The sequence below is a fragment of the Artibeus jamaicensis genome, unplaced genomic scaffold, assembly GCF_021234435.1.
Source record: "Artibeus jamaicensis isolate MK-2021 breed Jamaican fruit bat unplaced genomic scaffold, CSHL_Jam_final contig_548, whole genome shotgun sequence".
Taxonomy (NCBI): Eukaryota; Metazoa; Chordata; class Mammalia; order Chiroptera; family Phyllostomidae; genus Artibeus; species Artibeus jamaicensis.
Genome location: NW_026521883.1, coordinates 22,467,477 through 22,485,360, shown reverse-complemented (window position 1 = coordinate 22,485,360; position 17,884 = coordinate 22,467,477). Strand labels below are relative to the sequence as shown.

Below are 17,884 nucleotides of genomic sequence, written 5' to 3'. Positions count from 1 at the left end.
TAAATTTTTCCTGTTCCTTAAAATATCTGGAGGCAATTATGAAGAAGAGATGACCACAACAAGTCTACACTGTTTTGTGCAGGTAAAGATGTAAGAGGAGGCAAATGGCAGCCACCAAGAAGCCTAACTGCCAGTATTCCCCACCTGCAAGGGAAAGGCAGAACTCGGCTTATTTAAAAAGGCACTATCTCATCTGCTGTTGGTTGTTTGGCTTCTCATCCATTTGTTACACAGCCCCCAGCCTCCTTTGAGAAGACCCCAAACACTCTGAAATAAGAACAGCCTCTGGGCATAAACTGTAGGTCTCTGGATGGCTGGACTGAAGAAGGTGTTCCAGTCAGATTTCCTAAACCAGAATTAGATTTAGTTTAAATGAGGAGACTCAATAAGGAAAAATAATACCTCTAAGTAAGCAGAGAAGAGGAAAGAGCAGGAGAAGAATATGATATAGAGTTCTATAGCACACACCTTTGCAGTAACGCCCATCCGATGCCAGCTGAAATCCAGGTTTGCAAATACACTTAAAACTGCCATCTTCATTGATACACATCCCATTAAGGCACATGTTCCTTATGCTGCATTCATCCATATCTGAAAAATGCAAACCATACATTTGCTTGCAACCAGAAGAGTAAGCTTACCAAGGAAGCTAACCTAGATGAATATAATTGTTTCTTCACATTTCTTCCTTTTTTCTGTTATTACAGTCTAAGGCTAATTATCATCCATATTATAGCACACAAGGAGAACAGGGGCCATAGGAAACATGTACCTCAAGTTCTCAGGTTTTGATAGCTGCATGCGAACTACAAGGCTAAACTTATTTCATGACATGTAGTACACATACATATACAGTACACATGTATACATGTGTATGAGAGGGATCCAAGAAGACCCCAGAATTTATTCATTAAAAATTGTGTACTTATTCTTGCAGGTTTAAACTAAAGTCACCTTCAAAGTCCTTTCCCTTTGATGCAACATTCATACACTTATTGAGACTTTCCCCCACTGCTCTAAACAGTTTTTGAACTCATTTATTTTGATGCTTTTTAGTGCTTCTTCCATTTGTTGTTTTACCTCTTCCACATCAGCAAAACGTCTCCCTTTGAGGACTTTGTCCATTCAGGGAAACAAACAAACAAACAAGCAAAAAAATGCTTGAGGTAAGATTGGGTGAATAGGGAGGGTGGGACACAGGGGTCATGCCATTTTTTGGTCAAAAACTGCTGAACACTCAGCACAGTGTGGACAGGTACACTTATAAATCACCCATCATGAAATAGGCAAAAGTGTTGAAAGAGCCTTCAAAAAAAATTCACTGAAGGATAGCCCCTCACAACAATGCCAGCTGGTACGCTGATATAGATGGGTTCCTAGAACACTCACCTGGGGAGGGGGGAAGCCTGTACTACAAGGGGCCTGCCCTCCAGAGAGTAATTCCAGTCTTTTTGGTGTCCCCCCTTGTATATGAAATTCATATATAATTGTTTGTAATTATACAACATACATATGAAATTCAACCCAAGAGAAGCTACTAGGACTCCCTTAAGAAACCGTAGTTAACATACTGACAGTTAACACATTTACAGCGTAATGGTTGTATTTATTTCACAGATCCGAATTACTTCGAACATACTGAAAATAAAAACAAAATCAAAACTAAAAAGATAGAGTTTAAAATGTATTTAGAATATTTTCTGACTCTTGGAAAAGTGGAAACCAGACACAAGAGGACATCTTGTAGTCTGAAGCAATTTCAAATAGGGTAGGAAAATGTATTTTTTAAATTTAAGATTTACTTATGGATTATAGCCATGTCGGCTAACTTTTAGGATCCTTTGACCATTGGTATATTTCTTTAAATTCATCAATGTGTTATTTGTTTAATGTTAAAGCTGACTTAGGAGGCACTTGATCTTCTAGACATGGTGTGTTTTCACTTACCAGGCTTTTAGTCAGACTAATGTAATTTATGATTTTTTTTTAACAGGATTCTATCCCAACTGAGAATTTTGGCATTGGGTCTTTGAATTGAATCACTGAGATAATATTCTGCCAAAAATGTTTCTAAGAACAATTTTGAAATTCTTTTCATGTATGAATAGATTCTTGGGATCTTTCCCAAAGACATTGGGAAAGATAAGGGCCATTCTTCATTTTTTGCTGAAGGTCTAAGAAGTGGAAACTCATCGATAATTGTCATAGTTTCAATTTAGGAAAAAGTGACAAGGGGAAAAAGACAAAATATTTGAAACAGCCCAATCCAAAATGAGGCAATTAATTCAAGAGTCAATATAAAAGTATGGCTATCTCTATAGTCAAAATTTCTCTCAATCAAATTTTACATTTTCAGATACCCATTTTTATTTCCAGATACCTTAGTATTTTATTACTAGGCAGACACTTTAAACAGAAGGATCATATATTACTAAAGAATAAATGGGATTAAGTATGTTCTTTTTTAAAAAAATGTACAAATTCTGATTATATAAAACTAGAACGTAATGATTTATGCCACCAAAATTTCATCATCACCAGGGATCTTTAAATGGAAAGCTCTCCTCATAGATTTAAAATGTATTTGGCCCACCCAAATGTGAATTAAAGGCATGAATATTGTTGAAAATTATGCTCGTCTCCCAGATAACAATTATGAAATATATGTGATACTCCGATCTTTCACTCAGTGTTTGAGTCAGTCTTGTTAAAGACCTCTGACTCTGCACTGTACTGAAGAAGGTAAATCATAGGGTCATAGGCCTATCACTATCCGCCGGTGTTACCTTCACAGTTCTTCCCGTCTCGTGTAACGTGAAAGCCTGCATTGCACACACAATGGAAACTGCCATCTGTGTTGATGCAACGCCCATTATTGCAGATACGGCCATTCTGTAAACATTCGTCAATGTCTAAAACCGGAGTTAAAACAGAAGAAATAGCTTTAGTTAGGGCATTCAAAATTATTTTGTTTCTCCCTCCCTCCACCTACCAACTCATGATCGTCATTTCGGTTTTTAATTACAAAATAGTATTGTTCAAATACAAAGTTGGTATCAAATAATGTGAGAAGATTATTAATTAGAGCTTGAAAGACAGGTGGCAGAAGAAAAGGGCTCACATAATAGCATTCAATCAAACCCTAGTTTCTAATAAGACTCCTTAACCCTTCATTCTGTAAACAAAGTAGACTTTTCTTCCTCATTTTCCTAGCTGAGTTAATGAGCCAGTATATACCATTCATCAGCTGGCCTCTTTCAATACAGGGTAGGGCAAACTAGGCTTACAGCTGTTCATATAGAAAACAATACAATAATTAATAAGCTGTTTCATGTACTCAGAATTTTAAATCTACTCTTGCCAAGTCCTGTACATGATCAAAAAGGCAGATCTTACAGCTATACAGAGTAAGAAAACAGATATGCTATTTAAAATATTTAATTCCGTCTGAAAACCATCAATCCTATGACTCTGAAATACCTTCCTGATGGCAGTTCTGGTCCAAGTATAGTTTTATTGTTTGTTTATTCTTAGTAGCCTTTATAACTTTATGAGTAGTCTATCTACCAAACAAAATACTGGTACTGTGGGGCATTTCCTTTTTTTCCTATTGAATTAAATATTATGCCAAAGTAAACAACCGAGCTAGATATAGAAGTGTTAATAACTTGAATGACCTTATATCTGAGTTTTCATTTGAAGATTAATAATTAACCTAAATTGGACAACATGGTGTCCCGGATTATCTGTCCGCCTCGGTTTCTAGGCGAGATACCTGGATGAGCCTCAGCGAAGACGAACACAAACTGCCTTGTCTACATAGCATACAGCCAGCCCTTTACTCCCCAGAAGGCAGGGACTACGGACCTGTGCGCAAACAGATGGGAGCAGACCTACCTATACAGAGCTGAGGCCACCTGTGCCTGATTATGAGTGCTCTAACTTCCTCTGGAGGACAAGAATGTGCACTCATGGGAGAGTGGTTGCTCTGACTGTCTACCCTGCGTCTGCTCGGTGTCTTGTGGTTGACCCCCGGGCGCACTTTCTTTCTGGGCAGGCCAGTGCGGTTTCCACACGAGTCACTGGACTAGCTGAGGCAGTCTGGGCTTCTCTCCTGTCTGATCTCTGTGCCAACAACCTGAGAGCTTTTTCTCTTTCATTTATTTCTTAATCCTTGCTAAAATCTAACTTGCTCCACACTCCAAAAAAAATAGGAAAACTCACATATTCTGGAGAAGAGGGTTTTTTTTTTCTTTCTCTTTTTTTTTTTTTTTTTTTTTTTAGGACTCTATAATCTTTTGAGGCCTGAGAATAAAATAAATAAGATAAACAGTTCAGCATTTTTTCTCCTCACTAATTTCAGAAACCCATCAGGCTCCCTGCTGGTTTACAAGATGAATGAAAAGCTTGCCATTCAAAGGTCTCTGCATTTCCAGCTGTCTCTTCTGACCTCCTCTAGTCAGCTCATCATGTGCTTGTCCATTAAGCACACAGCCTTTCTGACCAATCTGTGGCAAGTTTCATCTACCCCAAAATGTGAGCAAGTTATCAATGTTTTACACTTGTGTAAGCTTAGCACTCGCTTCTTTAAGAAGACAGTGTTGGTGCTTTTAAGTATTCCTCAGCCTCAGACTAATGACAGCAACCACCCACCTACACTGCCTGGCCCATTCCCTAGCTGAGTGCTCTCATAATGTCTTTAATTTGCTTACTCAGTAGTGCAAGTCATCTGAAACGCTGGTTTCAGTTTATTTTCTACTATTGCAAAAATGTCTAGTATACTGTTTGTATGTGCTAATTATTTTAAACAATAGTTCTAAAATCAGATAAATATTCAAACTATCCCATTTACAATTTAGTGGGTAGGCCATTAATAGAAATATTAGCAGATTGAAATGTACATACTCCAGTTTTTTTCTGCTCAAAACTGCCATTTCCAAGTAGTGTACTAAAATACACCGATGGGAAAAAAGTCTCTAAGTCAGAACTAAATTTAAAGATTTTGAAAGCAGTCACTGACAAAAATAAAACTTCCATATATCTTCAATTCAGAAGAGCTTTTGCAAAAAGAGGCAATAAAATTAACTCATTAATGGCTTACAAGTTTTTAAGTAATATAAACTTTTCATCTTTGCTTGTATTTAATTTTTTTCATCCTCACCTGAAGACATGCTTACTGATTTTATAGATAGGGGAAGGGAAGGTGAAAGAGAGGCAGAGAAATGTTGAAGTGAGAGAGAAACATTGATTGGTTGACTTTCATACCCATCCCAGGACCAAACCTGCAACCCAGGAAATCAAACCATCCACTTTTTAGTTTACAGGACAGCGTTCCAACCAACTGAGCCACATTAGCCAGGGCTCTTGTATTTAATTTTAACAAGGAGTTTTCTTTCTTTCATCTGGCTTTATAAGATCAATGCTATAGCTTGATTCTGTGTCAAATTTATAAAGATATAGATGTTCGATTTCCCTGAGGGTGGGAAGTACATCTTACTTATTTCTGTTTCAGGAACTTGGTACATCATAGTACTTAGTAAATTAATTAATAAACAAACCTGCAGGAAAAGTTGTATGAGGAAACATTTATAACATTGCTCCAAATACTTTACTGTGCACATGGGTCCTTCAAGGACCTTGTTAAATGCTGGTCCTGCTTCAGCAGGTCTGGGGTGGGACCTGACATTCTGCACTTCCCACCGGCAAACAGGCGATGTAGCTGCTGACCACACTACTGAGCAGCCAGGACTTAGAGGCCACCTCTCACCCTTCAATTGCACCCCACTAAACCTACAACTCGCCTCGGTTTCTATGTCAATAAAAGAAAACCCAGTTCCCTAACTGTCCGATTTAAAAATTAACAGGTGATAATGATGAGGCAAAAAGGTGGTGAAAATAGGACATTCCTGCAGACACAGAAACATCTTCTAAAATAATTTGAACGCTCACCAGATTTTATGACATCACCCTTTGAAGTAACAATATCTGGAATTAAGTGCAAAAGTCAGTGTGGCCATATTAGCTTCTCCTGGCAAAGGTTATTGAGACTCCATTGAGCTCCTTCAAAGCAAGTCACCTACTTCGCTTATATGCCCCGTATTCCAAGCGAGGACCATACCTCGGCACTCCGTCCGGGTGAGTGTGCTCTGGTAGCCAACTCGGCACTGACAGGTGTACGAGCCCTGGTTATTAATGCACTCTCCACCAGCACAAGGGTTTTTCTCACATTCGTCAACATCTGAAAAACACAGCATGTTTTAGTAAAAAAATTCACTAGCAATAACTCATAACTCTAAGACCATTTTATTGGTTTCCTGTACATGTTAAAATCTTTCCCTTTAAGAAGTAAATAGCCAAATGAAAGGATCTCTTTTTTTCCCACTGCAGTGTGCCATGTCACCAGCCACTTGAAGACTGACTAGTTGAGCAGTTAAAGAATATCATTTCCTTCTGTCATTTTTCAGAGAAAAATGCCAAACACATAGCAGCTCAACACTCCAAGCTAATAAACATTTTATCTTCCTTGAGTCTGGCCCAAAGGAATCAAACAGACTAACACTCGAAAAGTAGCTTCTGGGTAGGATTCTGAGTATCTCCTGAAGCTTGATTTTATTTTTTCAGTTAAAACAAAAAGTTTAACCACACCTCAGCATTACCGGCTGAATTCCACTGAGAACATCAGAACAAAACATGAAGCCATTGTCTTATAAGGGGCAATTCTCACCCACTATAGAGTTTTCTACCACCTACTTTGACCATGTACCAGGAATAGGCTCCCACTAGTTTTACAGTTTTGTAGAACTATCCATTTACTTAGAGGTAAACTGGTTTATATTTCTCTACTTGTAAAGATGAGTAAGCTCATGCTTACAGAACATAACCTACTTGGCCCAGGTCACATGCTTTAGTGGCAGGGGCAGGTCAGACCTGATTCTCCCCAACCCTGAGCTAGCTGTTCCCTCTTCTCCCAGCTCTGGATGACCTCTAAGGATTGAATGACTCTCCAACGTGCTGCTAGGAGGGGCTTTCATATCATCAGGAAACTACATAGAACTACTACATAGAAGCCAAGAACTACTTGTTTCTGCCTGATTCATAATTACAGAACTGGAATTTGAAACAGAATTAAGAGAGGAATTTATTTAAAAAACATTAGATGGCAATTGGGCATTCTTATCCAATAAAATGAACTCATGAGACATTTCCTCCCTTCACTAGCTGAAATGCCTTGTCAAATGTTTAAAGTTTCTCTCTTCAAGTTTTAATGACTAATTAGAGAGAGTTGGTAAGTTAGCCATTTAAATTAGCAAAATGCGCAAAGCTTTCATAATTTTGAGATACTTTTACTGCTTTGTTTTAATGGTCAGGCATTTGGTAAGATGACGTAAGTTGGAGTTCCCAGCAAAGATTTGAATATATTTTACAATAAAAGTAGAAAGTCGGCATGGGAGGTTCAGTAATGGCCCCCCAAATATGTTCATGTCCTAATCTCCAGACCTGTAAATATGCTGTATAGCGAAGGGGAGATAAGGCTGCAAATGAAATCTGTGCTGCTAACCAGCAGACCTGAGATGGGAAGAGTCCCTGGATGCCACGGATCCACCCGTGGTAATCACAAAGGCCCTTGAAAGTGGAGGGGACTGGGAAAGAGACCCAGAGAGTCAGGGAGAGATCTGAAGATACTACACTGCTGGCTTTCAACGGGGAGCGAGAGCCCCCAGGCGAGGAATGCACACACTCTAGAAACTGGAAAAGGCAAAGAATGGACTTTCTCAAGAACCTCCAAGAGGATCACAGCCCTGTAACACCTTGATTTGAGCCCAGTAAAACGTGTGTTGGACTTCTAACCTACAGAACTGTAAGACAATAAATTTATACTGTTTTATGCGACCAAGTTTGAGGTGATTCACTAACAGCAGAGTAGAAAACTTGTATGGTCAAGGAACAGGAGTGCAATAACCTCTTGGTACCGACCTAGCGATCTGCTACCTACCAATGCACTCCCCTCGGAGGTCCAGCTGGAAGCCTTTGTTGCACTCACACCGGTAGCTCCCAGGAGTCGGAATGCAGCGCCCATTCTGACAGAGGTAACGGAACAACTGGCAGTAGTCGGTGACGTTGACTGGCAGCACCCCTAAAGGAGTAACATTAGGACCCATTAAAATTATTATAACTAGAACATCTTTCATCTGCACTTAATCTGGTAATAATGGGCGAGATGCTGGTTCATAAAGGAAGGGGGCACTCTTTGGGCAGAGGTTATCTGGCTCCCATAAAGCAGATGTCCATTTCTGCCTAGAGAGTTAACATGTGTGCTGCGGTGTACATGGCCATGTGGCCCCGGCGGTCACCTGCTCCTCTGCCTGCTCCTCCCTCCCTACCCCTACCTACACCTCACTCCCAGGTTGGAGAAATCACATGGGCAATGAGTTATTGGCATTTACTTGCAAAACTATTTTGTATGATATATAACCCAAACAATAATTTTATACCTCCTCTACAAATTCATCCTGTAGATCAGATTTAAATCTCTCCCAAAACTTGCTCACAGTTGGCTAAAAACATCAATAATAAAAGGACATTAATCTCTGGAGAATATGAAGCCTCCCATTTTTCTCTAAGCAACAGGAATATTGAGAAAGTTTTTATACCATACTGGGTAAACTAAAATTTCATCTGAGATTTGGTAAACTTCATGACTAAAGCAGCATAAACAATGACAAAAAAAAAAGTTAATCTGACTAATGCAAGAAAAATTGCTAGATGACTGTCCAATTCTTACTTGGTGGTTCCCGAGATGGATACGGATATTCCACTGGTGGCCGAGGGACTGGAATCGGAGGTCCAGGAGGAAAGCCAGGAACGACAGGGTGAACTGGAGGAATGGGGCCAATGGGTGGGGGAGGATACACCGGTCTCTCGGGAATTATCATGGGGACAGAGCACAGCTTGTTGAAATCCTCTGGAAAAGCACAACACAACAGAACACAGCAGCTGAGCTGTAGCATACGTCATGGATCCATGGAGGTCGTCCTTACTTTTCAAAGAAACATTCAAATAACACTGATCTTCAAACTGCGTAGGTCAAATGAAGAAAAGGAAAAAGCCAACTGATTTCATTCCCGTCCCTGATACCTACAGCAGAGCCATACTGGAACAGTAATCTGAAACCCCAAACAAACTCCCCCGGGGTGCGTACCAATGCCCTTCCCAAACCCAGGCAGTCTTTACTCATGTCACAGTTCATACAAGAAAGAATACATAAATGCCATTTTCTCCATCCAGTCCCACCTGTGAATTCCGCAGGACCCTAAGAGTACCCCGACAGGCCCGGATTTTATTTTACGTTCAATGGAAAGCCACTAGAGGTCTTCAGCTGCGTTAGGACGTAATCAGACAAATATTTTCAGAAGCTCACTCTTGCTAACATGCGGAGAACACATTGAGGGGCTCCAAGGCTGTTGCAGAACCAAGAAGATAATAGTAGCTGGACATGGAGGCAGTGATAGAATTGGACAGAAGTGGACAAATGTGAAGCATACTTTTGAGATACATGGGTAGTGCTTGGTGCAGGAGTAAATGTCAGAGCAGGGGGAACAGAGAATTGAGAGTGACTTCTAATTTCTGGCTGAACAATTGGGCAGATGCTGGCACAGATTACTGAGGTGAGGAAAGGTACAGTGGGAGCGGGTTTGGTGGCTGGAAACTAGGTTCCATTTGAACAGACATCACACAGCATTTGGATGAGAAAGTATAAAGCCTAGAGAAGAAGCCAGGCTGGAGAGAGGCTTTGGAGTTAGCAGTACAGAGGTGTTCTTTCAAGTCATGGGGGTGGATGAGCTCATCTCAGAAAGGTGTGGAAAATGAGAAGGGAGGATGGAGACAGAGCCCTGAGGAGCATTTATCTATTAAGCACAAAAAAGTGACAGTGGAGAGGAGGTTCATGGGGCACAGAGGGGCTGGGGGTCAGCTGTTAACGCTGCACAATGATCCTCTCAACTAGGACACCCCGATTTACGGTGATTCCTATTTTTCAAAATGCCAGGTCTTTATTAGAAGAAACCATCTTTAGATTTGTGACACATTTTTTTCCTGGGCTTCTCGAGAGGGGTTTTTAAATGGTACCCAGGTTTCCAGAGATGTATTTATTTAACTAATCTCTTTCATGTTTCTTGCAAATAGTACTATCTTGTCATAGCTACCTTCTATAAGTAAATTAACAATGTGATTTTTAATGAAGTTTTACTTTCACCAGAATAATGATAATTTTATTATCTCTGTCACACAGAGATTCTCCCATAGATACTTTTTGTGTTAGTTTAATCCATTAATGGAAATTAGACCAATATCTTTCCTTTCCTTATGGACTGAAATTTTACTTATTCTAGGACACCATAAAAGGTCTTAATGAGATGCATTCAGAGTGCAACCTTCCACTCTCAGTCTAGCCCTTAAATTGTGTCTTACATCACACATAAGAGGGATTCATTGACTACACTGGATTTAATTGAATGCCCATTATATTAAGGGACTTCCTTTCCTTCTAAGCAATTAGCCCTTTTTTTTAGTCTTTTAGCATTTATCTAAAAGAAGTTGCATAGCTTATCATCATATCTGCTACTTAGGTGGGTATACTGCTTTGATTCAGCTTGCCCTCCCCAGGAAAGTACATCAGACTGGGTCCTGTACTCTTTCCTACTCTCTCCAGCCTCATAATTTTTAAGTCCCTTTACATTCAAGATCAGCAACCTGGGGCAAATTTTTTTCCGCTGATGTCCACCTTTCCTATCTCCATTAAATCCAGAGTGATACCGATTTTAGTTTTTGAAGGGTTAAAGGCTGGCCAATCTAAAATATTCCTTCCTGTATCACCACTCTCCATAAGAGGCCCACGCTCTGTGCTACTGGTACTGGAACATTTAAGCAAGCAAACCTACCTGCACACTAGTTTTCTCTATCAGCCTGCTGTGCCCTGGGCCATTACCAGGTTGTGCACCTTTCCACGGTACACCTGGGAGAGCAACTCCCTGCAAAGCTAAACGAGGGTACCAGGGTTTCTGCCCCATGAGTCCCAAAATAGGTCTTCAGGCACCCAAACCAGTTCTAGTCTCCCCTGCCCTCTATTCAAGACCTCCCCATAGGAAGACAACCTCATCAATGCTGCTGACTCCTAAGTCAACATATGGACTTAAAAAGCAATTTTTCTGATACCCAAGCCACATGTCTCAATCGGGAGTCATGTGTGTCTAAACAATGACCTACTAAGTGGTCCCCCTAGGGAGTGAAGGAAGGTGGGTTTTATTTTGAGGCCAGAGACAGTAAGCAAATCAGACAAAATATATGACTTGGCATATGTAAAAATATATTGAAAGATTTTATTGCTTTTTTAACCCACACATATAACTCTCAGCAATAAACAGAAATTTTATAGTAACATCTGTGAGCAATTATATAAACCCTGATAATGGGGAATGCATTCTGTGAACAGCGCACTCTGAAGTATTTCATTAACTCAGCATCATCCGTCCTCACCTTTGTTTTCTCTCCTAAATTTCCACACTTTCCAGGAATTGGACTGAGAAGGAGATATAACCTCAGTTTTCACCTAAAACTGGTGGGAAAGATGTCACTTGATAAACTGTTCACCTGAAGACCTCCTATAAGTGCGATTTCGCGAAGTACTGTGGAACTGTTTTCAGAAACACATAAGGAATATGGGACTAAATGATGAATGAGACCTCCTAAGAAGACTTATCAACTTGTGGAACACAGTCCATGAACACACAGACACAAAGCAGAGCTGATGGGATTCGTGCCACGGCACTGAGAAAAAAGGCAGCCCTTCCAGCTCGTTATCTCGGGAGACTGGGGAGTAGGTTACCCCGGAGCCAATCCTCTACAGCCAAGAGGAGGCACCGCGGGCACGGGGTGGGGAAAAGGGAGTAAGGGCCTGAACTGGGAAGAAGGCTCGAGAGAAAAGAGCATTTGAGTTCAGAAATCCCGTGACTATGTTCGAGGAAAGCTTGATCGTAAAATTTTAACTAGAATATAAAGCTATTAGAAAGAATGAGAGTTAAAAGATGGACTGGGATCACATTTGGGGACTCAAATGCTAGGCTAGGTAGTAAAATTTTATTTTCAAGAAATAAAGTGACTTAGGCCAGTATATATGGTCTGCGAGCATCCTGGGAAAAATTTTCTGGACCTCTTTCCCTTCACTTTCCCCAGACATAATTTTTTTTTAATTTCAGATGAGTTATGCTTTGGGAAATGTATGTGGCAGCTGTGGATTTCATTGAGACCAGTTAGGAGGCTACCACAACAGACCAGGCAAGAAAAAATGGCCATTACACGGAAATGAATATGACAGATAAAAGAGACATTGTAAAAAAATCAACAGAACTTGGCGACTAGGAAAAGGAAAGTGTCAGATGTTAAGGAAGGAGGAAATGTGTATCCAGGGTAACTCACCTGAAAGGCTCTGCAAGAGTTGCGTTTTATTCTCCTGAGCGTTTGAGGAAGAAATGAAGGTCAAAAAAAGTTAAATGAGAATAAGAGGGAACAAGTACTTCCTGCAAATGTTGCTGTTCAGCCGTCATAAGCAAGCTAAGTGGAAAGCAGTACCTGGAAACAGTGTTACTTACACGGACCTCTGCAGTCTCCCTATTGGTTATCCAGGGGAATTTCCCTGAATGTCGTCTCTTTTATTGTGGAGACTCTTACCTACCTGGATTCCCATTAAATCTGCACCATGCGCACCGCCATGAGGCATGTGGGGTGAGCTGGCGCACCCTGCAGTAAACAGGAAGGACTCTTACCGGTTGCTCTGATGGGACACATCTCGGGGGCAATGCTGATCCCCGGAGACCAGCATCGGCCCATGTCACAGCAGCACTGCATTTTGGTTATGGACTGGGGCAGCTGGTTAGAACAGCGCCCATTTGCCAGGGCCGTGTAACAGTATCCTGGGCGAACATCTGGGAGAACAAAGAAACACACACATCACTGAGTTCAAATCTGTAACAACACCATGCTACCCCATCACCTCCACACTTCATACTTGTGCTCTGGCAGAAGGAACAGACGCTCCTGCCCCCTGGAAGGGAAGCTGCGTGCACCACCCAGAAACAATGCTCCATCAGAAATCCCTTCTTCGGCTCACACCTTTTGCCCCTGTGAGCTGGTGCACTTGGCCGAAGTCCCACATTCCAATCCCAAGGTGGGAATGAATGATTACAACCATATGTGCCATAGGAAAAGAGAGACTAAGAAAATCACTGGCAGTGACAGTTAATTAGTTATAAAGACATGTCTCTCTACTGAAGGGAGACTGTGTTGTCCTTGGTTTCAAACTATTTAATTCGAGCCACTTTAGGTAAATATTGATATAAATCTATTTTAAAATAACATTAAGTCTGTACTATAGTCTACATTTCTAAAAGATCTTTCTTATTTTTCAGACTGAAACTGTGACTCAGACTTGTGAGATTTTTTTTTTTAAAGAACGAGCCACTCTGTAGTCAGATTCAATGCTTGTTAATCAAGATTTCTTTTTGTTCTGGGGCCCTAACAGATTTTATAAGGCACTAGTTATTTACAAGTTCAAAATGTACGCGAGTCCAAGTTCTGAGCCCTATAGGAAACAATGGTTCTTGAAGAATTTTTTTTTCCTTTGGCAGAAGGCATCATCTCAAAGCAACATGAGAAGACATATTTCTTTCTATATATCACTTTTATTGGGTTACATCATGTCTGACTGTCATGACAACAATGACACACTGAAGTACAACTCTGGGCTACCAAAAAGAGCCTGTGACATAGGAGAAATCTAACTGATTCATGGGCCTTTGAGGCAGATCCAGCAAACAGAGGAGGCAAGTAGCCCAGTGAACACCTCGCTCTATCTGACATACGTTAGATATGGTATAAGAGGGTATGTCTCTCTTCGAGTACACACATCTCTATACAATTGATATAAAATAAAGTTTTGAAATGTAAATAATATTTTAAATATGCCTGTCATTTAAAAGAATATAAGTGGTGAATCCCTTTGTAAAGTACAGACTTTTTTAATAGCCAAAAATCTATCTGCATGTTTCCTATGAGTCTAAACATTACATATAAAGTTGGCCCAAAGAAAGTTATACCTGTCATTGTTTTTATCCACACCCTTTTTAGGAACACAAAGACTTCAAATCTTAATGGTTGCAATAAATGAATAAAGTGAAATAAAATAAAAAAACAAGGCTAACTTAGAAACCGGTAAGTTACTAACATCACGTGAAGGAGGCTACAACAAAGCTGGACAAAGCATGGAATTATGAGTCAGCTCTAAAGGATCCAAGATCATTTCCAAAAACTACTTCAAACCACTAGCAAGAATACATGTGCTGTCCAGAAACTTTTTGTGGTCCCAGTTTCTACACCTCTGGTCAGACTAACATTCTCAGCAAAGAGGCAGAACAGGTTTTCTTCCAGCCTGGCCCAGGGTAAAAGGCTGGAGAGCGGTGCAGACAAGGTATGCTCTGTGAAGCCAAGGGTGGCACTTCCTCCTGAACAAGGGGGAGAGACAGAATTTTCTACATGCTAATTTGCCTTGCCTGAAAGCCACTAATACTTTGCATATTCAGTGATTAGTAAATATTTGGGGCACAGAAACCAAAGGCTGTTAAGAATAGAAAGAGATGTTTAAAACTGGCTTCTGTCCCAGCTTCTGATGAATTTGGTAGTCAAAACCCAGTATAAACACTTTACCAAAATGTGTGTACATTATTTTCAGCATGGGCTATCTTACAGAGCAAAGCTGGCACATACAACTGCCAACGGCAAACTCTTAATGGGCTAAAGTCTATCACTTGGCAAATTAACTATGACACTATTTTAGTGCCCAGCTGGCTGCCTTGTACGTTCTATCAGTGGGTCTGAGGCTCTTGATCAAGTTGGTGAATGCTGAAAAAAATTATCAGCCATGTCTGGGTTGCCACAGTTCTTGATTTACAAATGGCGCCTGCACACACAGTGATCGTTTTGCTCAATTTTTTTTGTTTTTAAGAAAGAGAGCCTCTGTTTAAAATGCACATTTACACAACTTAAAATTTGGAAGTAAACCTATGGGCTAATACAACAAGTAAAGTCTGTGAAAACCAGGAAGCATGTTGGAAGAGTTGACCTCTGGGCAAACCACCCTGAAGTTTCCCATGTCACTGGGCAGCCACGCCCCAGTGAGTGGGAAGGAAGCCACTCTGGGGCTGGATCACTTTGCATAGAGGGGAAGGGGCAGCTTTAAGATAATATGAAGACCTACGGGAGGCGAGGAAGAAGAATGTTAGGATTTGGAGGAGATACAGGGAGGTGGGGGAACCATGGATAATGCCATCTATTTTAAATCTGCCCTGGCCAAGGCAGTTGGCAGAAAAGGAATAGGAAACTTTCCTCCTTTCTCCCTTTCTGAAACACTTGGCTCTTCCTCTCGGGGCCCAGGAGTCACATTATATCAGAACAAATATATTGTTATAAATAGGTGTTTGCAGGTCTTCCTGGCCTATCAATAGGCCTCTCCTATCCCATCACTAACACTGTTGTGTCCACCCAGGAGCTAGGAGCAGTGAGACCTAAACTAGGTGCAGGACTCTGCAACTGATGTAATACACACACTAATAGGGAAAGACAACCCTACAGAATGCATTATAAAGTGCCAAAGAATCATCACAGAACACAAAATAAAGTAAAGTGATGCTGCCAGAGCTTCCAGGACAAAGGGGGCACTGGGGCTGAGAAGCTCTGAGAGTCTCAGAATGCCGTGACAGCAGGTAACAGAATTTCCTGCGTAGAAGAGATACATAAGGAAATACTACATACGGGATTTTCCACTGGTTAGATTTACTAATTCCAAACAACCAATTTACCAACAAACCTTGGATCTGTATATAAATTGGAAATTATATGCATTTTCCTGCCAACAGGGATAATTTTGGAGGGGTGGTATCTCTCTGGTTTACCGTGGCATAAAATATTAGCATTAGCAAAGGCAGAAATGTTATCTGGCTAATTTTATATAGTAAGTTGCTAATTATGGGTACAGTAAAGTTCCAAAAATGGAGAAAGAGCACTCCCCTAGGGGTATGGCAAGAAACAGTTACTGTATCTGGCTTCGTCTGGGAGAAAGCAAGAGGAGTCTGGACCATGGACGGAGGCCCAGTTGGAAACCCGGCTCCTTCCCTTATTAGTCACTGAAATGACTGGACCAAGTTATTCACCTGGACCCTCAGAACCTCAGCTTCTTCCCATCTACAGCACTGTTGTAGACATTAAATCAGGTAATTTCCAAAAAATACCTCATACTGAGGAAGGGACCCACAAATCTTGGTTCCCTCCCTATTCCCCTTCCTCTGTAAAAAATCACAAAGGATGGATATATTTAGTAAAAAGGTAAAAATTTTTTAAATGTAAACAATCTGATATGTAAGTGGATTTTAATCATCTTAATGTAGTTTGAGGCTCTCTTTGAAGGTTAAAAAAAATCTAGCTGTTACCTGGCCAGGAAATAACTTCTGATCTACCTCTCTGCTAAGCACTTCCATTGGAGGTCACGCACTGGCTGGGACCGTTTGGGTGGGAAAGGAGCTACACAGGGCTTGCGCTCTCCATCTCTCACTGCGGTCCCTGTATCTACGGATAAACCCTGGAAAATCAAGCAGTTTGGGCATCGCCACGCATTCTAAGGAACGGCCAGATATCCTCCCTCACTAGTGATATTTATCCAAATGTCAATGGTAAGAGACTGCCTCGGCTTTTATTATGTGTGACTAAGTAAAAAGGAATTCAGAATTTCAAGTGCAATTTTGTTTTGGTCTGAAATCCATGGCCTGTGGTGAGGATGTGAAGCTGAGTGTCTTCGAAAATATGGCCAGAAACAAACATCAAAAGATAGCATTCACTTTTCTCCGAAGCCACATGCCACAGGCTTCCTAGCTTTGTCCTCCTAATAAAGACCGCTCACTTTGATACTCTGCAACCACCTACTGAGCACCTACAACACGCAAGGAATTGTGCCGAGAACCTCAGGGAGTTAAGAACAGCAGTTCCTGGTCCTTAAGGAGAGCTGACAACATACTTAGGGAGATGAAAACATGCAGACCTAAAACTTCCCTATAAGGCCACTGATGAAAAGCAGGTAAAAGGAGAAATTGCTTCCAGGTAAGCAGATCTGGGACATCTTCAAAGACAGAGAACCTGAGAAGTGTGAAACAGGACTGGAGTTGGGAAGAAGCATACCCTGAGTGGTGGGTACGTGTACGATTACAGACAGGAAGAAATGGTGTTTACTGGATTGTACACTTAAATCTGTATGAATTTGCAAGCCAATGTCACCTCAATAAATTCAATAAAAACTTTTACAAAAAGGAAATGGCCTGTTTGAGGGTGAGAAGCTGAGACTGTGCTGACAACTCAACAAGGCTGGGAGGGGTGAGAGAGTGAAGCTTCTTAGCTGTTAGGCTGCACAATCTGGAACTTGAACTTCATTCTAGAATTGAAGAAAGTCTTAGCAATTGTTAAATCTGGCAGCTGTCAAGTCTGTTTTTTTAAACAACAGAACCCCTTATTTAATTGACATTTTTCATGGAAGTTTAATATCCAATCAGATAAAAGCAGAGTTGCGTTGCCTGGAGGGTGTGGATATGGGGGCTGGGGGACAGGAGTCCCTTCTATGCAGCCCCCGCTTTCATGACCCCCGTCTCCAACCCTAGAAGCTCTGGAGGGTCCATGGGACTGAAAACCACTAGTTTCCAAATCCTAATGGAAAACTACTAGAAGTTTCTGAGCAAGAGAGTTATTTAATCAAAGCACTATTTTAGGAAGATAAATCTGACCACGTAAATTATAG

The 17,884-nt window shown here is 40.9% G+C and overlaps 1 protein-coding gene across 1 annotated transcript in view; it reads right to left on the bottom strand.

Annotated features, from left to right (window-relative positions):
* The window catches only part of FBN1 (fibrillin 1), a 228,301-nt gene that overhangs the window by 93,757 nt on the left and 116,660 nt on the right, over positions 1-17,884 (bottom strand). Inside the window, exons 9-14 of the mRNA XM_037156471.2 lie at positions 12,819-12,977; positions 8,783-8,962; positions 7,994-8,134; positions 6,119-6,238; positions 2,787-2,912; positions 469-591 (exon numbers count right to left, since the gene is read on the bottom strand). Coding sequence (XP_037012366.2) covers positions 469-591; positions 2,787-2,912; positions 6,119-6,238; positions 7,994-8,134; positions 8,783-8,962; positions 12,819-12,977 — 849 coding nt within the window. The remainder of the gene's footprint in view (positions 1-468; positions 592-2,786; positions 2,913-6,118; positions 6,239-7,993; positions 8,135-8,782; positions 8,963-12,818; positions 12,978-17,884) is intronic.